The 25,140-nt window shown below is 41.1% G+C and overlaps 5 protein-coding genes and 1 non-coding gene across 6 annotated transcripts; 4 read left to right on the top strand and 2 right to left on the bottom strand.

Moving 5' to 3' along the window:
* The first annotated feature begins 274 nt into the window (after positions 1 to 274).
* Positions 275 to 2,241, top strand: LOC115827304 (interferon-induced protein 44-like). Its single transcript, XM_030791113.1, has 6 exons — positions 275 to 304; positions 645 to 872; positions 1,212 to 1,367; positions 1,503 to 1,674; positions 1,861 to 1,961; positions 2,059 to 2,241. Exons 1-6 carry the CDS (start codon positions 275 to 277, stop codon positions 2,239 to 2,241), a joined length of 870 nt encoding a protein of 289 aa, XP_030646973.1.
* A 3,300-nt stretch (positions 2,242 to 5,541) lies between these two features.
* On the top strand, positions 5,542 to 7,694 carry LOC115828064 (interferon-induced protein 44-like). The gene is made up of 7 exons (XM_030791972.1): positions 5,542 to 5,567; positions 5,801 to 5,855; positions 5,983 to 6,181; positions 6,423 to 6,578; positions 6,714 to 6,885; positions 7,072 to 7,172; positions 7,270 to 7,694. The coding sequence occupies exons 2-7, from the start codon at positions 5,815 to 5,817 to the stop codon at positions 7,450 to 7,452; spliced, it is 852 nt and encodes a 283-aa protein (XP_030647832.1). The 5' UTR covers positions 5,542 to 5,567; positions 5,801 to 5,814; the 3' UTR covers positions 7,453 to 7,694.
* Positions 7,695 to 7,970: 276 nt separating this feature from the next.
* On the bottom strand, positions 7,971 to 8,042 carry trnag-ucc (transfer RNA glycine (anticodon UCC)). Its single transcript has one exon. It is a non-coding gene; the product is annotated as a tRNA-Gly (tRNA).
* Positions 8,043 to 8,583: 541 nt separating this feature from the next.
* On the top strand, positions 8,584 to 14,808 carry mfsd14a1 (major facilitator superfamily domain containing 14A 1). Its single transcript, XM_030791673.1, has 12 exons — positions 8,584 to 8,834; positions 9,359 to 9,454; positions 9,896 to 9,958; positions 10,112 to 10,239; positions 10,412 to 10,526; positions 10,716 to 10,934; positions 11,799 to 11,912; positions 12,255 to 12,326; positions 12,464 to 12,576; positions 12,693 to 12,790; positions 12,903 to 13,054; positions 13,397 to 14,808. The coding sequence occupies exons 1-12, from the start codon at positions 8,754 to 8,756 to the stop codon at positions 13,601 to 13,603; spliced, it is 1,458 nt and encodes a 485-aa protein (XP_030647533.1). The 5' UTR covers positions 8,584 to 8,753; the 3' UTR covers positions 13,604 to 14,808.
* A 1,087-nt stretch (positions 14,809 to 15,895) lies between these two features.
* Positions 15,896 to 21,348, bottom strand: sass6 (SAS-6 centriolar assembly protein). The gene is made up of 17 exons (XM_030791112.1): positions 21,284 to 21,348; positions 20,940 to 21,000; positions 20,622 to 20,701; positions 20,328 to 20,432; positions 20,041 to 20,212; positions 19,800 to 19,877; positions 19,598 to 19,717; positions 19,243 to 19,434; positions 18,861 to 19,055; positions 18,655 to 18,744; positions 18,334 to 18,513; positions 18,091 to 18,172; positions 17,127 to 17,280; positions 16,665 to 16,809; positions 16,259 to 16,359; positions 16,061 to 16,155; positions 15,896 to 15,972 (listed from the first exon to the last, which is right to left on the bottom strand). The coding sequence occupies exons 1-17, from the start codon at positions 21,346 to 21,348 to the stop codon at positions 15,896 to 15,898; spliced, it is 1,992 nt and encodes a 663-aa protein (XP_030646972.1).
* Positions 21,349 to 22,148: 800 nt separating this feature from the next.
* On the top strand, positions 22,149 to 25,113 carry trmt13 (tRNA methyltransferase 13). The gene is made up of 11 exons (XM_030791111.1): positions 22,149 to 22,283; positions 22,480 to 22,529; positions 22,730 to 22,796; positions 23,016 to 23,078; positions 23,166 to 23,235; positions 23,509 to 23,615; positions 23,692 to 23,859; positions 23,968 to 24,040; positions 24,224 to 24,298; positions 24,391 to 24,811; positions 24,933 to 25,113. Exons 1-11 carry the CDS (start codon positions 22,149 to 22,151, stop codon positions 25,111 to 25,113), a joined length of 1,410 nt encoding a protein of 469 aa, XP_030646971.1.
* The last annotated feature ends 27 nt before the right edge of the window (positions 25,114 to 25,140 follow it).

Here is a 25,140-nt window from a genome sequence, read left to right as displayed (position 1 = left end):
CCAAATATATTACAGTAAACAATACAGAATTACAGAACAATAATGTATATATTGTTTGCAGGTTCGCCACATTTAGTGCATTCACCTTCCCAAAAAATGGCATTTTCACTTGGTCTGAAAGTTTCTCCAAAGTCAAACACAGTAACTGCACCAAAAATAATTTCAGCACCTGGCACTCTACTGTGTCATCAAGCACCCCGACCAACTTACACCTTCCCTACTGTTGCTTCAGCACAGCCTGTGACCAAAACAGTCACCCACCAGACAGAAAAAGATGAGAAGAAAGAAAATAGAATATTTGGAGGTACGCATCATGAAGACAATTATCATGGGTTGAAAATCAAGCTTTTTTGGGGCTTATTAATCACAACCATCACAAGATCATTGAAGTGTAACTCTCAACCTTGTATGAACTTTTTAGAATATAATGTTTAAATCCAGTGCATTTATTTCTAGTGCACATATTTCTAATGTGTTTCTATTCTTCCTGTATCCTCAGACACATTGCCTCATATGCAAGAATCTCCTTGGAGAAATATATCCTGGACTGAAAGGTGTGTACACTGTAGGCTGTCCATAGTGTAACAACCTGTACTAGTCTCCCTCAGTGAACTTCTCTTCTGACAGTTTATCTGTGTCAGTAGTCTTCATTAGCAGGTTCTTATATCCACAGTGCCAAAGAGGATCTGGGAAACTTGATACGGTCCTATAAACCATTTGGTGAGACTGTCTCTGAAGCCAGAGTTTTGCTGCTGGGACCAGTCGGTTCTGGCAAGTCCAGCTTCATCAGCTCTGTCCAGTCGGTCTTCTCTGGCCGGGTGGTAAACAGGGCTATGGTGGGCTCATCAGCTTTTGCAGGCTTCACAAAAAAGGTAAAAGTCAAAAGAGAGCATGGGAGACCTGAATGTATTCAGAGTGTATGCAGGTATCACCATAAAATATGACGAATTTGTGTTAGTACATCCTGTCTTTATCAGGCTTATGGTGTTTTTATATGTGTCTGTGGCTTTGAGGCTTAATTATAAAATGGTGTTTGATAAAATAAAAAAAAAGCTTCAGTACATGGCACTGACACATGCATTTCACTGTTTTTGTGTTATGTTGTAGCAAATGCTGTTTCTAACTTTCAGGTTAACTATGCTTTTAGGAGATTATGCAATGCTTTAAATTCAGTTCAGATTCTTCTTGTCTTTCTTCTTACTGATCCCTAGCTCCAGTTCTTCAACATTCGTGGAGGTGGAGAGGACAACAAGCCAACTGCATTGGTTATGTGTGACATTATGGGTATTGGCGAAGGAGAGACAACAGGTCTTACTCTTCATGATGTTCTGTCTGTAATTAAAGGGCATGTTCCAGAAGGTCACAAGGTACATTATCAAGACGCATTAGTACCGTTGTCACCAATCTGATGAAGTACTGAGTGGTCTTTGTGACTGGTTCTGTGACTAACAACAGTGTTATGTATCTTAAGAGTGCCTGTTTTTACATCCCTGTTTTGACAGTTCAGCCCTGATCAGCCTGTGACATCAGAGACAACTGGATACGTGAAGAAACCCTCCAATAAAGAGAAGGTGCACTGTGTGGTTTTTGTGGTGGATGCCTCTAAGGTCTCCTCCTACTCCAAGGGCTTAAGCACCACGTTTCGCAAGCTGCGACAACACATCAGCAGCCTCGGTGAGTTCCAGAAAAGGAGAACGACACAGTTCTGAAATACTTGATAGAATGCAGATCGTAATGTTTCATTAAGGATTTCCTGATCTGTGCTCACTTCACTGTCCCTCCATAATAACAAGATCTGACGTCTTTGCTTGGACAAACTCTCAAACAATCATCTCAACCCATCTCAACACTGTGACACAGGTGTACATCAGGTGGCAGTGGTGACCCATGTGGATAAAGTATGTAAGAGAACCTCTGAGGACATCACACAGGTGTACAAGAGTCAGTCAGTGCAGAACATGGTACGCTAACATTCCCGCCTCACAGAAGATCTGTTTAAACATATAGTAAAATCTGTTCCACTGCATTTTCTATTGTCCTCTTTCTCCATATCTGTAGATGGCAGCTGCAGGAGAACTGCTTGGCATGGCCACGTCTTACATTGTTCCAGTGAAGAACTACTCCTCAGAGCTTGAGTTGGAGGAAAATACTGACATTTTGCTGCTGCATGCTGTTGATCACATACTGCAATACGTCAATCTTTACGTCCAAGATACTGCAGAGAAAAACATTGCTAAGTAACACTGTGAAATGGAATTCCCAGAGTTGTCAGTTTTACTCTCTTAGGGGACATTTCATAACAGTGTAAATATTATGGTGTACACTGTAAATGTAACCGTGTAACCGTGTAAATGTAACAAAGTTTGTAGTGGTTTTTTTCCCCTCTCTGGCAGTTTTTTTTCTCTCTTATTGAAAAGTCATAGATTATGTATTGCACATCAGTGTCTTTAGTTTTTAGGCAACATGGCAACAGAAGACTTTTCTTTTGCCCAGACACATCAGCCAAGAAATTAAATCAACCCTTCATCTTTTTTGAGGACTGTTTTTGTTTGTTTGTTTATTTATGTTGTTCTTTTGTTTTGTTGAATTTGTGTTTATAATGTCACATTGCTAGTGACATGATAAATAAGTTGAATACTATGAATGAATACTAGTATCATTTTTACATTTCATGTGTAAATACAGTGGCTCCTGTAAGGGTGCATTACCTGGATAACATCACACTGAAACCTACAATTTCTGGCACCCATACACATGCGTGTTACACAGATGGAAATTCTGACATGCACATAGAACATATTCATAGTGCACTTACAGTCCATTCATATTTAAGAAATGTATATAATTGAAGAGGATTTGGGAGGATATGCCTTAAGTTTCGTCGTTGTTTTTTCCTGGAGAGCAGTTTCAAGTATTTGTATGACTTGTCGGGCGTTTGGTCGTCTTAGTAAGGTTATCTGTCAATTTACCTGTAACCCTGCTCATTTAGATCATATTTGTCGCACTGGTAATTGTTGCTGGGTGGGCGTGTATATTATTGCTTGTCCACAAGAGTCATGACCCGAAAGCCACCGCCCACCTATAAACAAAATGAATCAGTTTCGTTTCCACAGCAGTCGTAGGGTTTATCTGGAAAGTGTGGACTGACTCCCTGTTGTAGGTAATGTGCGTTTTTTTCCATTATTTTCCTCAATTAGTATAAATCTTTCTTATCCTCCCGAAGCTTCAAGTCATTTTTTGTCCTGCTATGATCACATGACTTCATCAACTTTGCTTAAAAACTCCACGATTCGTTTTCAATGGTGCAAACTGAGATCCAAACATTCAGAAACTTTTTATCCCTTATCCGATGATCTGAGAACAAGCGTTTTAGCATTTCCCCGCGTATTCTTAAGTTCTCCATCAGTTAATAAATGAGGTGTTTTAGGGTGCTTTCACACTAGAGCTTTTGGTGCGGACCCGAGTCCGGTTGAGCCGTTAATTCGGTTCGTTTTGCTGATGTGAAAACTGTTTTCCGAACTCGGATGCGCACCAAAAGGACCGTGCTCGAGTCCTCCAGGAAAAGGGGGTCTGCGGTACGGTTCACCTGAACTCCAGTGCAGTTCACATTTGTTGTGAAAGTTGTCCGATCTAAAACCAGGAAGTAAACGGTATTGATGGCGTGTAATTTGTTTGACAGTTGCACAATCATGATCGTAAAATGTGCACTATCGTCGAAATAATTGCAAGTAACCACACTGTTCGCTCACCTTGAGGGTATGCGTGTCTGCTCTGCAAGCAAAGCTGCAAACTCATTTCGCATTGCCGCCTGTCTTCGCAAAAACCTGCTTATCCGAGCAGCTCGCATCACTCTACAGCGGGACGCATTTATGTCATAGTGAAAATGCTGAACACGGTTATTTTTGTGATGACACCAATTAACAAAAAGATGAATAAGAAAACAAATACAGAATGACTTTTCAATGAAATATAAAACCCTAAGAGTCCATTAATACTTCGTTAAAATGTGTGTGCAATAGCAAGTAGACCTACACCTTGTTTAAGAAAAACCCAACGGCTGATGGAATAAATGATCTCAGATATCTGTTTGAAAAGTGTATCTCCTCCTTGATGGCAGGAGACAAAGCTCTGCATGAAGAGAGTGTTGAGTGTCTGCTAGAATGGCCTTTGCCCTCACAGTGGCTCTAATTTGATAAACATGGCCAAGAAAATTCAGGTTAGTGCCAATGGTCTTTTGGCAAAGTTTAACAATCTTCCCCTGCCTATTTTTGTTAACTATACTGAGGATGCCAAACCAGTAGATCACTGCAAAAGTTAAAACTGACTCAATAAAAGATGAACAGAACATATTCAAGAGCGATCTATCAGTGTTAAAAACCCTAAATTTTCCGAAGAAAAACAGTTTCTGATTGGTCTTTCTGCAGATGGAATCAGTGTTGGCATCCAAAGTCATTTTGTCATCCAGGACAGTGCCTGAGTACTTGTATTGGCTTACTGTTTCCACAGCTATGCCATTGATATGAGGCGGTGCTGTGACAGGGGCGTTTCGGCGGGAGTCAATAAACGTCTCTTTTATCTTAGAGACACTGAGTTGCAAATATGAATCATCACACCATTTGATGAAACTGTCCAAGACCAGACCATGGCCCACCTCATGGTCCTGTAGGAGACTGACAATCACCGAGTCATCAGCAAACATGATCATAAAACTTGACTCAAACATACTCTGGCAGTGATTGGTATTAGAGCACAAATAACAAAAGCGACAAAGCGCACCCCTGGAGTGATCCTATAGAGCACATCAGAGCCTCAGACAAAGTGTCAGTAATACAGGTTCTCTATGACCTCATTGCCAGGAAGTTGACCAGTCAACATATAGTGCCGGCAAAGACAGAGGAATAATCGCACTTGAGTTTGGATCACCAAGACAGACCAAGTGTGAAAACAGTGTTTTAGAGAGTTGCAAACAAATCTGCACAAGACTATAATATTTTGTGTGGTCCACATTTCATATATTTTAATATATTTTGTTGCCTAAACACACACATTAAACCTTGGCTATCACAGACATTAAAACTGAAAATCCTGAGGTTTCCTAATATTTATTAGATTATCTGTTAGTGTAAACTGAGTAAACACTTACGTGATTAAGGAAAGTGCTTTGCTTCAGTAATAAAAATTCCATTTTTCAAGGCAATGAATGTAACAGAATGTCAGCACAAACATATGCTTACACTGTTAAGTTTGTTTAAGTTCCAAATATATATATATATATATATACAGTAAAACAGAACAATAATGTATATATTGATTGCAGGTTTGCCACACTGGCAAGGATTTCAATAAGCCTCCCCAAAAAATGGCATTTTCACTTGGTCTGAAAGTTTCTCCGGAGTCAAACACAGTAATTCCATCAGAAGTAAGTTCAGCATCTAGCTCTCAACTGTCTTTTCAACCAACCCAACCAACTTTCACTTTCATTCCTGCTGCTTCAGCACGGCCTGTGACCAAAACAGTCACCCACAAGAAAGAAAAAGATGAGAAGAAAGAAAATAGAATATTTGGAGGTACACAAACGAGTCCTGAAAACAATTATCATGGGTTGAAAATCAGGCTTTTTTGGGGCTTAATCACATAACCATCACAAGTTCATTGCAGTGTAACTCTCAACCTTGTATGAACTCTATAGAATATAATGCTTAAATCTGGTGCATTTATTTCTAGTGCACATGTTTCTAATGTGTTTCTATTGTTCCTCTACCTTCATTGCAAATGTGTCATATGTTTCCTATACTTGTAGACATATTCCCTTATATGCGAGAATCTCCTTGGAGAAATATATCCTGGACTGAAAGGTGTGTATACAGTTGTCCTCTGTGTTGTCCATAGTGTAACAACCTGTACTAGTCTCCCCCAGTGAACTTCTCCTCTGACAGTTTATCTGTGTCAGTAGTCTTCATTAGCAGGTTCTTATATCCACAGTGCCAAAGAGGATCTGACAAACTTGATACGGTCCTATAAACCGTTCGGTGAGACTGTCTCTGAAGCCAGAGTTCTGCTACTGGGACCAGTCGGTTCTGGCAAGTCCAGTTTCATCAGCTCTGTCCAGTCGGTCTTCTCTGGCCGGGTGGTAAACAGGGCTATGGTGGGCTCATCAGCTTTTGCAGGCTTCACAAAAAAGGTAAAAGTCAAAAGTGAGCATGGGAGACCTGAATGTATTCAGAGTGTATGCAGGTATCACCATAAAAGTTTGATGAATTTGTGTTAGTACATCCTGTCTTTATCAGGCTTATGGTGTTTTTATATGTGTCTGTTGCTCTGATGCGTAATTATATAACAGTATTTGGTAAAAAAAAAAAAAAAAAAAAGCTTCAGTAAATTCACTTCAGATTCTTCTTGTCTTTCTTCTTACTGATCCCTAGCTCCAGTTCTACAACATTCGAGGAGGTGGAGAGGACAACAAGCCAACTGCATTGGTTATGTGTGACATTATGGGTATTGGCGAAGGAGAGACAACAGGTCTTACTCTTCATGATGTTCTGTCCGTAATTAAAGGACATGTTCCAGAAGGTCACAAGGTACATTATCAAGATGCATTAGTACTGTTGTCACCAATCTGATGAAGTACTGAGTGGTCTTTGTGACTGGTTCTGTGACTAACAATAGTGTTATGTATCTTAAGAGTGCCTGTTTTTACATCCCTGTTTTGACAGTTCAGCCCTGATCAGCCTGTGACATCAGAGACAACTGGATACGTGAAGAAACCCTCCGATAAAGAGAAGGTGCACTGTGTGGTTTTTGTGGTGGATGCCTCTAAGATCTCCTCCTACTCCAAGGGCTTAAGCACCACTTTTCGCCAGTTGCGACAACACATCAGCAGCCTCGGTGAGTTCCAGAAAAGGAGAACGACACAGTTCTGAAATACTTGATAGAATGCAGATCGTAATGTTTCATTAAGGATTTCCTGATCTGTGCTCACTTCACTGTCCCTCCATAATAACAAGATCTGACGTCTTTGATTGGTCAAACTCTCAAACAATCATCTCAACCCATCTCAACACTGTGACACAGGTGTACATCAGGTGGCAGTGGTGACCCATGTGGATAAAGTATGTAAGAGAACCTCTGAGGACATCACACAGGTGTACAAGAGTCAGTCAGTGCAGAACATGGTACGCTAACATTCCCGCCTCACAGAAGATCTGTTTAAACATATAGTAAAATCTGTTCCACTGCATTTTCTATTGTCCTCTTTCTCCATATCTGTAGATGGCAGCTGCAGGAGAACTGCTTGGCATGGCCACGTCCTACATTGTTCCAGTGAAGAACTACTCCTCAGAGCTTGAACTGGAGGAAAATACTGACATTTTGCTGCTGCATGCTGTTGATCACATACTGCAATACGTCAATCTTTACCTCCAAGATACTGTAGAGAAAAACATTGCTAAGTAACAATGACAACTTGATTGAGCTCCAGAAAGTTGTCATTTTTGTTCTCCTAGGGGACATTTCATGACAGTGTGAAAAAATGCAAAGTTTGTAGTGTTTTTTTCCCCTCTCTGGCAGTTTTCTTCTCTCTTATTGAAAAGTCCTTTTGAGAAGTCTTTACAGATTATGTACTGCCCTTGTCTGTTTTGATCAAAGACAAATTTATTTTGAATATCAATGACTTTAGTTTTTAGGCAACATGGCAACAGAAGACTTTTCTTTTGCCCAGACACATCAACTAAGCAATTAAATCAACCCTTCATCTTTCTTGAGGACTTTTTTTTTAAATTTGTCTGTGTTGTTCTTTTGTTTTATCAAATGTGTGTTTATAATATCACAATGCTAGTGATATGATAAATAAGTTGGAATAATATGAATGAAAACTATTGCTAGTATCATGTGTGAAAACAGTGGGTCCTGTAAGGGTGCATTACCTGGATAACACCACACTGAAGCCTAAAATACTGAAGAAAAGAGATCGTTGCGTTGGCCGGGAATCGAACCCGGGTCAACTGCTTGGAAGGCAGCTATGCTAACCACTATACCACCAACGCTTGACGTCAAGAAGCTGAAAATTTATTTTTGTATCAGATGTCACTAGTTGTAGCAGAAAGCCTTAGTGTTGGAACTCCATTGTAATACGAGGAAACTGTCTTGTACATTTATATATATGATTTATTCAATCAACAACCCAGCACTACTTCACAGAGCCCCGTTTCTACAAAATATAACGGGACGTTGGAGATGCATTCAAGATCACAGAATACTATGAGAACGTACAAAGACCGAAGAGTAAACAGCAAAAATAGGGAGTCAACAAAACTTACAGAACTGGCTTCGTTTGTATTGCAACTTTAAAGGAATTTCATCATGAACACCCCAACAAAACATATATTTTAATCCTTGCTGCTTTATTTTTATTATAGAAAATGATGTGCAGTTACATCTGAAAACTGTGGAGAGACGCAGATTCCTCTGAATCTTGAATAGACCACGTTAGGTAGAATGGGCGGGGTGCTGACGTCAAGATATAAATACGCTAAATCGTATGATGTGAACGTCATCACGCATTTCTTGTGTTTGATTTTTGCGAAGATGGCGGCCTCTAAGTGAATGGGAGAAGCTGAGCCTGCAACTGGAATTTTTCCCTTTTATTTTTTTTGTTTTCATCCCATCTCCATTTGTCTAAACATATTTTATTGCTTAATGCCATTTTATTAAATTCATCTAGACTCTACACTAAAACGAAGCACTAGGATGGTAATATGACACAGAGCAAAAAGAAGAAACGGGCGAATCGCAGTCTCCTGCTGGCGAAAAAAATTATAATCAAGGATGGTGGAACGGTGAGTATTCGTTCAACAACCAAATTGCAGCATGTATATTGTAGAACCCGTATTAGACAATTTTTGGGGCCACTTGACGGAAGTGTCATGTATGTTACCGCTCATAACAAAAATGGAGCTCCGCGTATGTGAAACTTCCTTTCTGTAAGCAAGCAATACCTCTCTCACACCGGTTTCGCCACAACATGTATCGTTTGCCCTAGTCAGTTGAACAGACTGTTGCTGTTTGTTAGCACGTAGCTTTCCTAATATTCCTAGTGTTTCCTAATCATCAGTCGGTAAGTTTCTTGTTAAACGTCCAGTCGACCGTGAAGCAAGAGTCAGTTAGCCTAACGAAGGCGTCTAGAGTACTCATCGCTGTGGGTACCATTGAAGGCCGCGAAGAGTCGTCGAAAATATTGAAAGTCTCTGCTGGAAACTGATATCCTGGGTGATGGCTCATTTGGAAGACGTCTAAGTGGGTTACTGACTTTTGTTTTTAATGGGTACAGAACATATAAAATGTCACCCCTCTGTTTTCCCAGCCGCAAGGTTTTGGATCTCCTAGTGTTTACCATGCTGTCATCGTCATCTTTTTGGAATTTTTTGCCTGGGGTTTGTTGACAGCGCCTACATTAACCGTAAGTTGCCATATTGAACAACATCTTGAGATTAACGTGGTCGCTTGACTTACATCATTTTAGTACGTCGTCATTTCCTATAGAATGACATTTCATGTTTGGGAATTTCCATAGAAACAGTTTTATGCTCATATATCGCAAAGATGCATTGTATATGTATAGCCTAATGGAATAATAACTTTTTAATCACATCAGCCGTTGAGAGAAAATGTCAGCTTTCACAGTTCTAGACCTTTTAATTAGTAGTAATGACAAGCAAACGAACGACAACTTTTTTAATGCTGCATAGGTATGATAGATTGTTTCTTATCCAACAATGAGTACAAATCAGAAGACATTTATGACTCTCTGAAGCTAAAAATGCAAGCTGCATAGTGATCGTAGAGATGTGACATTGTTGAGTCAATTAAAACTTTATTCTTTCCTCCTGTTTGTGTCCAGGTCCTACATCAGACATTCCCAAAACATACATTTTTGATGAATGGGCTTATACAGGGAGTTAAGGTATACTCTTGAACGTTTTGTTTACCATCACATTAGAGGTTAAATAGTAGTCGTGAAATTAAGTGGACTATATAGGTAAACATAGTATTTTCATTATGAGTCTGTGGGTGTTTTGTCTCACATGTCGAATGGATTATTTTTGCATTTTGTCAGGGTTTGCTGTCGTTCTTGAGTGCTCCGCTTATTGGCGCCTTGTCTGATGTCTGGGGGCGGAAATCCTTTCTCTTACTCACAGTTTTCTTTACCTGTGCTCCTATACCACTTATGAAGATTAGTCCATGGTATGTTGAATCTGCAGATGTTTTTGGTGCCAGAAACTGATATTTTCCAATAATGTTTTGATAATGTTTGCCTTTCAATTTCTCTCAGTTCAAAAGTGTAACTTGATTGAAACTGAACAGCTACCCTCACACAGAGACCTTCTGTTATAATTGAAAATCATGGCTGTTTCAGGTGGTACTTTGCAGTCATTTCAGTGTCGGGGGTGTTTGCTGTGACCTTCTCTGTCATTTTTGCGTACGTGGCCGACATCACCCAGGAGCATGAGCGTAGCATGGCATATGGACTGGTACGTTCCAAACTTCCATATGCACAATGATCAGTCACTTTTCCTCAGCATGTCAATCCTTCTGCTTCCTCTGACGGCACACGCACACACACACACACATACAAAAACACACACGCACATGCACACAAGGACACACACACACACACATTCTTCTCCTAGCCATCATTGTCATCCCGTTCCTCTCTGTAGGTGTCAGCCACCTTCGCAGCCAGCCTGGTTACGAGTCCGGCCATCGGTGCCTACCTGAGCCGCATGTACGGAGACAGTTTAGTGGTGGTTCTGGCCTCTGCCATCGCTATGCTGGATATCTGTTTCATCCTGGTGGCTGTGCCTGAGTCTTTGCCAGAGAAGATGCGACCAGCCTCCTGGGGTGCCCCCATCTCCTGGGAGCAAGCAGACCCGTTCGCTGTGAGTTTTGGCCTCCACGTCGAGAGAGTGAGGCCAGATTTAATCCAGATTTCAGACCAGCTGGTATAGGCCAAGAGAGTCTTTTGCATGTTAGTTTTTCATTGTTGGCATCGACAGAGAAGATAATGGCTTAATTTATGACTTTATTGAGAGGTTTTCCTTCTTTTGGAGTTCCTCATATAATGAGATGTTGAAAGATCTGGTGGGGTTTTTTTTTTCTTTCTTTTCTTTTTTCAGAAAAATGAGTAATCATTAACTAAAAGTCTGTGTACAAGATCCCTTTTTTTGTAGCGACAGCTGTTGAAAGGGGAGGGTTGTTCCTTAGATTTGCAATTAGGCATGCTTGAATACAGACCTAAAGTGTTAGATGTTTTAAAATTGCAGTTGGAACCATAGCCCAAACATAATTGTAAGCTAGATAAGAGAAAGGTATTGTCCATTGTAAAAAGAGAGATTAGTACAGAATGTGGAGAGAACAGGAGAGAGAGAGAGAGCACTCAGTTTGTCTGGCCTGGTTTCCCATTGGGAAGCATTATACCACCTGCCTGTCCGATGACGTCATAAAAATGATGGTTCTCTTGGCAAACATTTTAGGTGCTTCAGTTTTTACTGTTCAACCGATTTTGACTATTGCCTCTTGGTTTTGCTTTGGTTGGAGTTTCTTGTTTGTTTGTTTGTTGTTTAGCAGTCAAATCCATTAATTTGCTTAACATAATTCAGCCCACCAAAAAAGCGTCGTAATACATCTTTACCATTCATTCATTTTAAAGAGTAAGACATTTTTATTTTTTATTCATTTGTAGAGTGAATTGTTTTACTTTTCATTCATATTTGTATGTCTCTTCTGACGTTGTTTCTCTACAGTCCTTGAGGAAGGTTGGTCAGGATTCCACTGTTCTCCTCATCTGTATAACAGTGTTCCTTTCCTATCTACCTGAGGCGGGACAATACTCCAGCTTTTTTCTCTACCTACGACAGGTATGTTTGCCTCCAGTGCTAATGCATGAAAACTCGTTAAGCTGGACTACTCCTGGCCTAAATTCCTTTCTAAATTGTATTCATTCAAGAGTCCTTTTCTGAGAAGCTCAATCTACGATGTATTAACAGGCATGAACTGTCCTTTTGTCTTTTTGTAGTTTTGAATGAAAGCATATTGATGCAGACCGTATTCGTGATCTGGTGTGCTAAAGACTGTAAAGAGAAGATGTCAATGTTCAGCTGACTGTGTATTGGAAGATGAGCCTTTGATGATTTTGCTGTATTTGGATATGTACAGTTACGATTAAGGAGAACATTTTCTTTCCCCCCCCCCCCCCCCAGATAATGCGATTTTCACCGGAGAGTGTTGCTGCTTTCATTGCCGTGCTGGGATTGTTATCAATTGCTGCACAAGTGAGCATTTGTTTCACCTTCGTCTTTTTATGCAATAAGTGTGTTCTTCTCTAGACTTTTGACTAAGCTTTTTTAAAATTTGTCTTTTCTGTGTTTGTTTGTTTGTTTGTTTGTTTGTTTGTTTTCTCTCCCCTCAGACTATAGTGTTAAGTTTACTCATGCGTTCCATTGGGAACAAGAACACAATCTTGCTGGGCCTAGGATTTCAGATTTTGCAGCTAGCCTGGTATGGTTTTGGCTCAGAACCATGGTAAGTCATGTTTGTCAGGCAGACTGAACTGCAGCTCCCGTGGAGTCATGCAAGGTTAATAGAAGATGAAGGGTAGATACTGACCATTTTCTCTCTCTCTCTCTCGGGTCCTGTAGGATGATGTGGGCCGCTGGAGCGGTAGCTGCTATGTCGAGCATTACTTTCCCTGCTGTCAGCGCGCTGGTGTCTCGCACCGCCGACCCCGATCAGCAAGGTCTCTTAAAAATCAGTCTTCATTAACCCTTCCCGGATTCCTTTAACAGGTTTTGACGTGTTCTGTCGTGGTCGAATAGACCCGGGTGAGCTGATGTGGTTTGTGTTTGCAGGGGTGGGCCAAGGAATGGTCACTGGCATTCGAGGACTGTGCAACGGTTTGGGTCCTGCGCTCTACGGCTTCATCTTCTACATTTTTCACGTGGAGCTGGTCGAAAGCGGGGACGCACGCCTGGAGGAGCAGTCGCAGCAGCATCATCAACAGGTGAGCGGCCCGGCAGACGCACAAGAGCTCTTTCTAATCCTTTTTTTTGTTTGTTTGTTTTTGTCTCAAGTATTTCCCTATCAGAGGAAAATTAATGTCCAATTGATGGCAGACACTGACTGTGAAATGGTTATACTAATGACTAACACTAATTTAGCATTACTGTGGATATGTTTGATGTAAACTCAATTCTTTTTTGTGGGTGAAGACATTGGCTGGTAAGACATTGTTTGGACGTATAGTAAGCGCAAACAGATATTAAGTCTAAGCGCTGTGTGAGAAGTGTCTGGCGCGGCCCACTTCTGAATACTTTTCTCTCTGGTTTTCATTGCTTCCTGTCAGAGTGCAATAATCCCTGGTCCGCCGTTCCTGTTTGGTGCATGTTCGGTGCTGTTGGCTCTCCTGGTCGCTCTCTTTATACCTGAGCACAGTCACCTGGGCTCTCGCACCGGCAGCTGGAAGAAGCACACCTCCCCCCACGGCCACCCCCACAGCCCTCAGCCTCCTGGGGAGGCCAAGGAACCCCTGCTACAAGACACAAACGTCTGATTGGGTCTTTTTCTGGTCAATCACTCAGCCCCGCCCCCATTAATAGATGTGCTGATGGAGGTGTAAGGTATTGGTAAACAATGACAGAGATATTGAATTGTATACAGCACCACTTCTTTTTTTTAAATGTATATAAAGAAACATATATTTAAAAAGACGGTTGTGTCCAAAGGCACTATTGCAATGGCTTGTATTTATTCTTTTTTTTTCTTTTTTCTTTTTTTTTTTAAGTTTCTTTCCTAATGTTGTTTTTGTGATGAAATGCTACATAGATATGCCTCACTCAGGGACATTTCCCCGGTCAAGAATGTTTGTGAACACAACTTGATCCTCATTCACATGGAGTTCCGCGACAAAGAGAGAGAGAGAAAAAAAAAAAAAAGACTTGACGAAGAAATTGATTTGTCCAGCAGAAAGCTTTAGACAGCGTTGACCCGTTTCATTAGCTGCGAATGAGACCTTACACGGGGCTTAAGGAAGTGTAACACTCTCATTTACCGACTCAAACTCAGTGGCGGAAAGCCTTAACCAACAACTTGGCTTCCAACCGTGAAAGCGAAGCCACAGCAGAATGAGCTGCATACAGCTGCATTTTAAAGCACCTTTAATTTGGTTCTCATATCAAACTGTTGCCTATGTATTACTTTTTACCACTTCCGAGTTATTGGTGCCTTCCCCACCCCCCGACCCTGCTTATGTTTTAGAGGGGATGGTCATGACTGATGGGGACCAGACCGGGCTTTTTTCATTACCCCTTCTGGAACATTCTCTTAGGCCTTTTTTTTTATAGAACCATTTACCTGTTTGTTCCATATACACGGACCTCTCCAGACATCCGCCAACAGTTGTTCGGATATGAAAGTGAAATATGTATAGCCAGTGGCCTTCTGTATTTTTCACTTAAAAGAGACTTTGCGCATTTAAACACGATTGACCAAATATGTAGAGGAGATAATAGTGACTTATGACAGGTGTGAATTTATCTTAAATATTAGTTGTGTGCTCTGGTTAATGAAAGAGTTGATTTTCTGTAATATATTGCTCTATCTGGAATACTGTCTCTGAGGACTGTATGCTGTTTTTTTTTTCCTGTGTTCTGTGGTCAAGTTGTTTTGCTGCCTTTTATTTCATATTTTAAATGAACGGTAACGTTGTCATTGACCGAACTTGTAAATACCATAAGTATACAAACAAGCATTTGAATAAAAGTGAAATATTTTGATGTAATCATGGAAACATTTTTCTTTTTGTGGTTAACAGTCAGTGGGTTCAAGAACATGCAGTTAAAGTGGAATGTGTAGCAGCTCAGTTTCTTTAATCTCAGACATTCTTATATCTAATCTTATAGACATGAGTAAGATAACTGACGGCATGTGTCAGACTCTCTTCACTCCTCTTTCAAACTCTCTTCTCTATGAAGAAAACAAGTAACAAAAACTACATTATAATACTGTCTTACTTGCAGATGAGTATCAATATACAAGGTCAAATGAGACATTTAAGACAAGTTATAGTTTTATTTAAAAAGTTTACTAGATTTCAGTGCTCTCTAAATAACAATATATACACACACACACACTCAATCAAAACAATTTCTCTCATACAGAAATAATGTACAATTTTACACAGCAAACCACACAGCCACATTTCATAGTCAATCTGAGGTAGAGGAGTAACCATGTGTCCTTCAGCAAATCATTTCCACTGGTCAACCCTCATTCCCTTGCAAGAATTAGACTTTTTGTAAACTGACAATGGTCTTGTTTTGGGTTATAAACAAGGTTTAAGGCAGCTCTTGTGAAGGAAATTCTGTGTCAAACATAACCAAACAAATAGGTTGCCTGCTGCCAGATTAAGACTCCCAAGACATGTTGTGTTTTAGGCACAGGTCTGACATTGAAATACATTGCTTCTGAAATCCTTCATTCTGAGATAACCTCATTTAGGCACAGCTGTAGTTGTCTGATGATTGCTCACACTCACACACACACAGTGTTAATGGCTCTTTCACAGCAACCAGAGAATTTGTTTGAGTAAACATTTTTTGTAAATGATTGAGTGGTTAAAAACACTGGTTTAATAAATAATCTCGAAAACATCACAAAAATGCAACACAACTTGGGGGGGGGGGGGGGGGGGGGTTACAGACAGGTGATGTCTGTAGCAGGACTTTGCAATCCGTTGCTCCCACAGGCTCAGGTCAAATGAAGGCACCAGACAGCGCACACTGGAGCAGGTTCTGAGTATTCCAAATATGAATTTTTGGGATGTTTCAGGGCAGGGTGTCTGTCATCAGGGGAAGTAAGCAGATGTAGCAGACTGGGGTCCAGACTTTGCGTAAGACACGGCCAGCGAGGGTTTGGGCATTTCTGCAGACACAGGACGTCGGTTTCTCATTAGTTCATGTTCAGATATGTCGCAGCCATAAGAAAAAGAGAGAAATTGGTTAGTTTTTACCTTTGTTGAGATTCATACTGGGTAGAAGGCCACACAACGGAATGCTATCATCACGTCTCTCAAAGTACTTGGACTCCAATCCAGGGGGTTCTCCACTGAACACATAAAATGGAATTTGAGATCAAAGGTAAGACATTAAGTAGGTTAGCAGAAGAAATTCTACATGCCTCAGTCAAAGCCATAGAAAATGAGACTCACTTCTCTTTGTTGAAGAGTTGGCCATTCTGTACTGTGGGGCTTCCATCCTTGGCCTGCACAGGAGACACAGTAGGTTTGGTGCTTGTGGGGTTAAAGTGGACCTAGTCACACAAACCAAACCACTTCAGAAAGCATCTCTGTATGACACCCAACACAATCAACTGATTACACATCAACACTGTGTGGAAAAAAAAAAAAGAGTCGGTTTCTTTTCTAATAATGTGGAAATGGAGGGTGGTGACCCTGAGCAGAAAAACAACTTTATCATCTTTGATATGCCATTATCTTCCAAATGATACCCACTATGTACTCCCGGCTATACTACCCAGCCCTTCCAGAGAGTAAGGGAGGCAAGGAAAACAGACAGAAAGAAAGAAAGCAAAGAGGGACAAAGGAGAAGACGTGCCTTTGGTCCGGGGGGCTGGTTGTGCAGTGCTAAAACAGAGCGGGGCCCTGTGCTGACACAGGACAGAGGGTAGGAACACTTGGAGTTCAGTGTGGAGGTTACGGGGTAGCCCTGTCCCAAAGACGAGGGAAAAGCTTTGTTATAACTCAAGTGGAGCACAAAGACAGGACAACACGAGATTTCAGACCAGTAATTAAAACTGAATACACAACTCAATCCAGAAGACAGTAAAATATCCCTCCCTCCCCCTCTCTCACACACACACACACAAACATTAGATTAAAATGATAAAATCAATAAAAGCAAATCAGAGGCATTCACACATCTACACTGGTCAACAATTAGGAATCCACAGCCAACTGCAACTGAGCACATCTGCAAAGTGGCTGGACTTTATTGTTCTGTTTTTTCCTCTAACAAACCCATAAAATCCTTCTTATTTGAGGCATTTAGAGTTGGTGCCAAACAAAGCAAAAGCATACCATATTATGGGAGGCTCCACCCATTCTCAGTCCTGCACCAGTAGAGTGCGCTGGGGGTGTCTCAAACACGCCCACAGCCTCCTGCTTCCTAGACAACTGGTTCTCATTCAGCTGCTTGTTCAGCCAATTTATAACTGCAACATAAAGAACAAATGCAAGTGGCACTCAAAGGCATGAAGATAAGAGAATTTTAAAAAGTCACAAACTAAGGGTGTTTTCACACGTTCTCTTTAGTCTGTTTAAATCGGACTCTGGTTCGTTTGCCCCCTTGGTGCGATTCATTTGGGCAGGCGTGAACACAGTAATCGCACTTGGGTGCAGACCAAAACAACCGCACCCAGACCCTTGAGAGGAGATGGTCTCGGCCCCGTCCCAAACAAACTCCGGAGTGGTTCTTTTGTGGTGGGAAGGTGATCCGGCTTCGATCCGACTCAAGTACCAGGTGTACTCCGCACATTTGAGCTAAACCGCACATCTTCTTTGCCAAGTGTGAAGCAGTGCAGTATTTTCAAGACATTTCCTCAAAGTGCATCTGGCATTCTGCTGGTTTAGTTTTGCCTGGTATATTGTCCAGATAATTACCACAGTTATGAGCAAATGCAAACTCTGCTGTTGCTCCCTGTTAAATTGCATAGCAAAGTTTCTCTCACAGAAATATGCACTGGTCCAGAACACAGGACCTTCTTCCCATATTGACTTTCTTGCTCCCGCCCCAGACACATCTGACCAATAAGCAGAGCGAACGTTCTCCCGTGATTTGTAGCGATGCATTTTGATTCGCTTGGTTTTTCCTCTGTGTGAAAAGAAACCTAACGAAGGGGAAAACTCCCCAAGTTCACAAATTCATCAACTGATTCGCACCAGAGCAAACGAACTATAGGTGCGAAAACGCCCTAAGCAAGCATAAATCACTGAATCAAAAAAAGGCATGAAACTTCATGTACCATTCTCATTTGTTTTCAACACCTCCCGGCTTTCATCTAATTTCTGTGCAGTGGCCTCTAACTGCTCCTTCAGTTTTGACACCTGTGAAGAGAAATAGGGGATAAATTAAACTGAGAGAGAGGGCAATAGAAAAAGAGGAAGAAAAAGAAAATGGGAGAGAGCAAGAGAAAGAAAGAAAGAAAGAAAGAAAGAAAGAAAGAAAGAAAGAAAGAAAGAAAGAAAGAATATACAAGATACAGAACCTCCTCTTCTTTTTGTCGGAGCTGTTGCCGAGTGTCTTGGAGTTCTTTCTGTTCTTTCTGCAGTCGGTCTGTTGTCTCCTGGAGCACCTTCTCCTGGGACACGGTCACTGTATTCTTCACTTTAATCTTCCCCACCAGGGCCTTCATGTCCCCCTGCAGTTTCTTAATGATGGCATTGGCCTGAGAGCAGACACGATACTCGTATTTCACACACACTGGATCAATGAGCTGATCCATGTCGCATCAGTCTCCAATGCTAAAGGTTTTCTGTCCCAAATGGAGCAGAAATCTGTTAATCTACATTTCCACTCAGACATTTACCTTGATAAGCTCTTCAGACAAGGATTTGACTGTGGCCTCCAACTTTCCAATCTGAAGCTGTTTGCTTTCAGCACTTCCTTCAACAGAATTCTGTTTAACAAAAAAAAAAAAAAAAAGAAGGGGGGAAAAAAGTGTGAGAGTGAGAACCATGAAAATCACCCAGACTCGTATAAAGAGCTCTCTCATTTTCAATCTAGATGACGCACCTTCTGCTCTTGAGTGGCTTCAAGCACTTCTTTTGTCCGGTGTACTAGCTGGTCTTTATCTTTGATTTCCTGTTCTAAAACAGCCACACGTGTCTGTAACTGGTTGATAAGTCTCTCTTTCTCATGGCACTCTGTGTCAAGTGTGCCGTTCTCTCTCCTAAGAGAAAGCACCTGCTGTTTTGCCCTCTGAGACTCCTACACCCAAACCACAAGACAGAGATATTACATCATCAGAGCAGCCAAAACAAAACCTGCTTTTCTGATCACATATTGACATGACCATGCCTATGTTTCTTTTGTTACCACAAACCCAAATTCCTAGATAAACCACGGTCTGTATCACATCACGGAAGTTAAACTCATAATTAACGGCTCCACTGACCTCTTCCAACCCGACCAGTTTGGCTTTCAGGTCTCTGATGGTGGAGTCAGTTTTATACTTCTTCTCCGTCAGCTCTCTGTTAGAGATTTCCAGCTCTGACAGTCTGGCCTGTAACTGCTGAGTGCTGCGCAGGTGGGCAGACTCCAGCTCCTGACGCAACTGCTCGTTCTGCTGCTGGAGTTTGGTTTGAATCTGCATAAAATGGAATGTCCCAAACAACTCTTGGCGATTTTAAAAACAACAACACCATGTGATAAGACAGAATTTTTGTTGGCACACATGACTTCAGACTAGACCATCTGAAACGTGCCACGGGTGGTAATGGGGTTACTGCTTAAAGGGCCACGTGTGTTACCTCAAGAGCCTTTTCACGCTCTGCTGTGAGATCTTGCGTGTGTCTGCTGGCCAAAGCAGTTGTATGTGAAGTCCACTCTGACCGTAGTTTGTCCAGCTCCCTGCTTTTCTCTGAGAGGGTCTTTATAAGAGAACATTGAAGGAACCATTACGCCTTTGTCTCATTCTCTCAATCATTATGTCACATACGTCACTCTCTATACCTGTTGTGCATAGCTTAGCTGCCTTGTTAGATCTTCTTCCGTCTTCTTAAGCTTCTGCTCCAGTAGTTGCTTTTCCTCCTATAACAACAACAACATTCGGTTGTTCAACACTGCACTTAAACTAAAAATATCAAAGTGAAAAGAAACAGAGTTTCAACAATGACGCTGTGACAATACAGTAATTAGAATGCATCCCTGTCACACAGCAAACACAACCAAAAGCTTCATCTTCTCCACCAACCTTCAGAGCGGACAGGCAGGCGGCCAGGTATTTTTTAATCTCAACATCGGAGCCAGGCAGGAGCTTCAGAGACAAATGTGTGAGGTGTTTGAAAGCGTTTGTTTCTACAATATTGAGATTAGAAGGGCTGTGGTCCAGTGCTGGTGAGGGAGAAGAGAGCTGCAGCAAGAATCTGCACACACACACACAAAAAAAAAAGAAGATAAAGAGCTGTCGGTATTCCCAATGAATCAAAACAGCAGTGTTGTAAAAGGAGTATATGGAAAATTTTACAAGAACATCCCCACCTTGGATTGTCTTTCTCCTGCTCTGAGATACACTGGTTTAGTAAGTCGATGAACTTCTGAGGAAAGGATGTAAAGTCTATCAAAAGACCCTGTTGGATTTTCAAGCTGTCGGCATAAAGACACAAAGTGCTTAATACAGACAGAATTCTGTGCTCAGTGTTTCCATTAAAGGTAGTACATTCAGTGCACATACAGTATATCTAAACACACACATACTGATCAATCCCTTTTTAACGGGCTGACACCATACATCAGTTTACTGAATGGTCTCTTCACGAAAACAAATATAAATACCTTTGGAAATCCTCTTCTGATATGACGAGGTTATACAAAAAGAACAGATCAGAGTCATCGGTCAGTCTGACGACAAGATCCTATAAAGCACAACCATGCGGACAGTATGTCAGAGGAGTGACACGTAGTCAGTTCTCTTTGCTTAAATTATGCTAACGTAGATAACACGAAAGAAATCCTTTAATAAATACATAATTAAGTGCATCATTGCTGGGAAGCATTTTAGATACTTTGGCATCCTTGTCCAGGTTATAAATTGCAATATGAAATTAAGATAGTTGTTAAAAATCTTCTAGCGACTGAAACTCAGGTACTCACTCTTTTGTGAATCGGATTTGTTGTGAACTGAAGTTCAATACTGATCCGGATATTTGCACGTCTGCAAGATAAATTGTAATACATGAACTGCATGTTGTACTGATTACGTTGAGGTAAACAACACTGGATATTGATGAACACCAACTGAAAAAAAACCTCTAAAGAAACAGGAATAGCTGCATGAATATCGAATTACAAGAGGCCACAGACACACAAGACTGGATTAGCGCTTAAGCTAAACTGCTAGTCAGCAAAGGTAGCGCAGTACCGTTGTTTCTAACGTAAGGCAAACCCTTGGCCCTGCATGCTAACAGAGGTTGCTAGTAAACAAACTGGAGGTATACCTGTCGTCACAGTCTTTACACTTCACTTGAACCTGTAACTTCTTGTTAAAAAGTAATTCCGTCATGATTATTTCATGTTCAAAACCAACAGACGAAAAAAACAAATATTCCTGAGTTATTTTCTTCGTTTGTCGAGAGCCACTAGCCAAAGCTTTGCTGAGCAAGTTCGAGTTTGGCGCTTCTCTCCCGCGTACAACCGTTGTGGACGGAAGCCCGTACGTTACGTCAAGCATAAAAAGACACTCGAGCATGTCATGGTGTCTTTACAGCGACGAAGTCCTACTAACGTAATTAATACACTTTGTTTAATTGCGAGAGAACACTACAGTACTAACATACACGTCATTTAATCGATCGACTCATCCTAGTCCCACCTCAGAGAAATTGCTCTCTTTGCACTGTCGAGGATTGTCTCGCAGAACTCGTTGCCGTAGCAACCGGCCGCGTCCTACTGCTGTCTAGCAGTGTTCGAGGCACAACTTTGTTATGGGGTTAGACACGCACTTAATACCTGTTTATCGAGGCAGTGAAATCTTATTTAGCATAACTGTGTTATGGTATCTGAAATAGTATGTCAAATATTAATAAATAACTTCTCAGGTAATCTTCTTTGGGATGTGGCATCCATTAAATTAAACCCGATTAAACGTTCAATAGTTCGTAACAGTAATTACCCTACAAAGATGGTCTTTTGTTCATTGCAGTAATTACACATGCTAAAACATCTTGTTATGGACATTGTACCTTACTAGATGCATTTTGTTGGTTGTGGGTTTGTGAATGCGTACATTTTGCAACTGCACTGTGTACAGTTGATGCCCTTGATTACGCTTGTGACGTGATTATTTACAGAGGTACTTCAAAGATGGAGGACTCCACAGCGGATGGCGTGCAAGCTCCTCTGCCTGGAAGATGTGCGTTTTACGTGGCCAAAAAGAAACGTTACTGCAAAATGGTCGTTGGAAATGGGAAAACCTTTTGTGGTGAACATGCAACTGCGGTACGTTTGAAAATAATAGCATCTGATGGTGCTGAATGTCTGTATTATTAAGACTATGACCTGTCCACATGCGAGTCACTGAAGTTTTCAGTGATCGAGTTCTCATTCATTACCATTTAAATAATATAAATTATAATTATACTGCATTTATATGTAGTCTGCCTAATACTTACAGCCTAGTTTTCACACCCACCAGGATAAAGAGAGTGAGAGAAAAAGAATACCTTGCCCTCTGGACCCCAAACAGTAAGCTCACAAATGCCTTGAAATATTGTTACTTAGATGTGAAACTGTACATAAGAATAGCTTTCCAGTATCATAGCTTGTCATGTCAGTCTTTGTAGTATGTAATGTTGTGGTGTTCAGTGGGGAAATGTTAAACAGAAGTTTATCTGTGCTTGGAATATGTCTCTTTAATATGTATTTAAAATGTTCCATCTCGACAGCACTGTATTTGAAGATAATCTAGCGAAACACATGAAGAAATGTAACTCAAAGGAGAAACCCAAACCTGTAAGTGTCTACAAATTTCTTGACTAGCCTTATTTGGCCAACAATAGAAATGAGCACTTCGGAGTTTTGTTCTTTCTTTTGAAAGATGTTTTTTGTTGTTGTTGTTTTTGATGTTCCACTACAAGACCAAATTCAGAGAGTATTATTCAAGGGAGTTTTCACTGATCCTTTAAGTGTTTTGCTGTTCTGTGATGCTGTTTGTCTTACTTTTGAATATAGGTTTATTTTGTGAGGGATATCAATGCCGGTGCCCTGAATGCCGAGGAGTCGCTGATTGAAGAGGTAATTTCCGGCACCACTTTAAGGGCTTTTATTTTGTCCCTCTCAGGTTTTAACAGCAGATATATTGAGTGACTTGAATCCCTGCAGGTACCAATTGCTGATCGAACCAAAGAGGAGATGAATGTTCTTATTCAGAGACTGAAGAATGCTTTACAGGGTAAACAATGATGAACACAACCATTCTTTTCATATGGCATGCACTATCCTACAACTGAACCCAATACCTCGATAACGTATGCCCGCAGTAATTAACACTTAAATCAATCAAGTGTTACTGAATGTGTTTCAAGATGTATGCATGATATGCTTCCCCCTCCCATTAGAAAATACGTTGATGCAAAAATTCTTTTCTGACTGTGTCTGAAGTCTTAAGTCTCTGTTAGATAATCTGTTTATAATTTTGTTCACTGACAACAACTCATGTCCTTAGGGCTTAAAACCAAACATGTGGAAAATAAACTATCTCATCCATCATTAAACGAAGCACTCAGTGATCCAAAAAATGGGGAGTTTGCTTTCAAACACCTCAAGCAACAGGTAATTTAAAACATATTTAAAGAAAATATGTCCTCATCAAACGGAACGTGAATTTAACGTCTCATTTTGGCAACAGGCATCTATCCTTGGGAACATGGAAGCCTTGAAACTCCTTGGACCCGACAGATGTTTCATTGAATTTGGGGCTGGAAAAGGCAAGCTGTCTCACTGGATCCATGTTGCTCTTCAGGCAGCGAAGAATGTTCATTTTTTGCTTGTGGAAAGATCCAGTACTCGTTTTAAGGTGTGACACTATCAGCTTTAAGTGAGCATCAAGAAATATAGAACGTTCTTCTAACACAAATGTTCCTATTTAATGCTTGTTTTTTTTCCCACGCTCATAACCATTCAGGTTGACGGCAAACATAAGAATACAGACTCCACATTTGATAGGCTACAAGTTGATATTCAGCACCTTGATTTAAGTAAGTAAGGATATCATTCTAATCACAACTATTACAATAAAAACTGAACTGTTACCTGTATCCATAGAAGATATCATACATGCAAGACTTATCACATTCGCAAATTGTTCCATATTTCTTTGTGGTCAGTATACATTATAAGTGGAATGTTGAAGGTTTGACTCACAGTTTCTGATATTTTAGAGAGAGTGCCCTTCCTAAAAGAAAAAGGACTCCCTGTTGTTGGGGTGGGCAAGCATCTGTGTGGTGCAGCAACAGGTACGAATATAAAAAGATTCATCACAGAGTTGAACCTCCACACAAAATCTCTTTATTCAAAGCACCGTCTCTCTTTCTCTGTCATTCAATAGATTTAGCCCTGAGGTGTCTACTGCTGCACAGTAGCAGGAACCAACGAGATCAGCCCCCCAGCAAACGAATGAGGCTAGAGCAGGAGCATGAGGGGACAGGTGAGGAAGAAGAGAAGGCGCAAAGTCCTCCAGCAAGAGAAAACGACACGGATCAAGAGTTGCAGGTATCTGGAATATCCATCGCTTTGTGTTGCCATCATCGCTGTGAGTGGAGGCATTACGTGGGAAAAGACTTCTTCAGGCAGAGAGGTCTTGGGCAGGCAGAGTTTGTAGCTTTTCAGCGCATGTCAAGCTGGGCCACGTGTGGCATGACTAAAGTGGGCAGTGACTCCGCGACTTCGCCGCAAGACACGAAAGACGAACCCGACGAAGAGGAGGAACACGAAGGCCGTGCTGAAGCCATACCAGATAGTCTGAATGGGTGAGTGTTCAGCCTTAAAGCTGAAAGATCAACCCCAACTCACTGTTTAATAAAGTTTGTCTAAGGTTTTCTTTTTTCTTGTCCCTGCTAATTGCTGTTACTGTGTGTCTAAACCCTCTAGCTTGGTTTCTGCAGAGGAAAGAGAGCATATAGGACGACTGTGCAAGCTGTTGATCAACCAGGGCAGAGTTCACTACCTGCAGAAAAAAGGATTCGACTCCAGCCTGTGTTACTACACCAGCAGAGACGTGTCCCTGGAAAATGTGCTGCTAACAGCGGTTCCTAGGTCATGTCAACCTTGAAATGAGACATTTCAATTGGGCGTTTTT

The sequence above is a fragment of the Chanos chanos genome, chromosome 14 (genome assembly GCF_902362185.1).
Source record: "Chanos chanos chromosome 14, fChaCha1.1, whole genome shotgun sequence".
NCBI lineage: Eukaryota > Metazoa > Chordata > Actinopteri > Gonorynchiformes > Chanidae > Chanos > Chanos chanos.
This window is presented reverse-complemented; position numbering and strand designations above follow the sequence as displayed.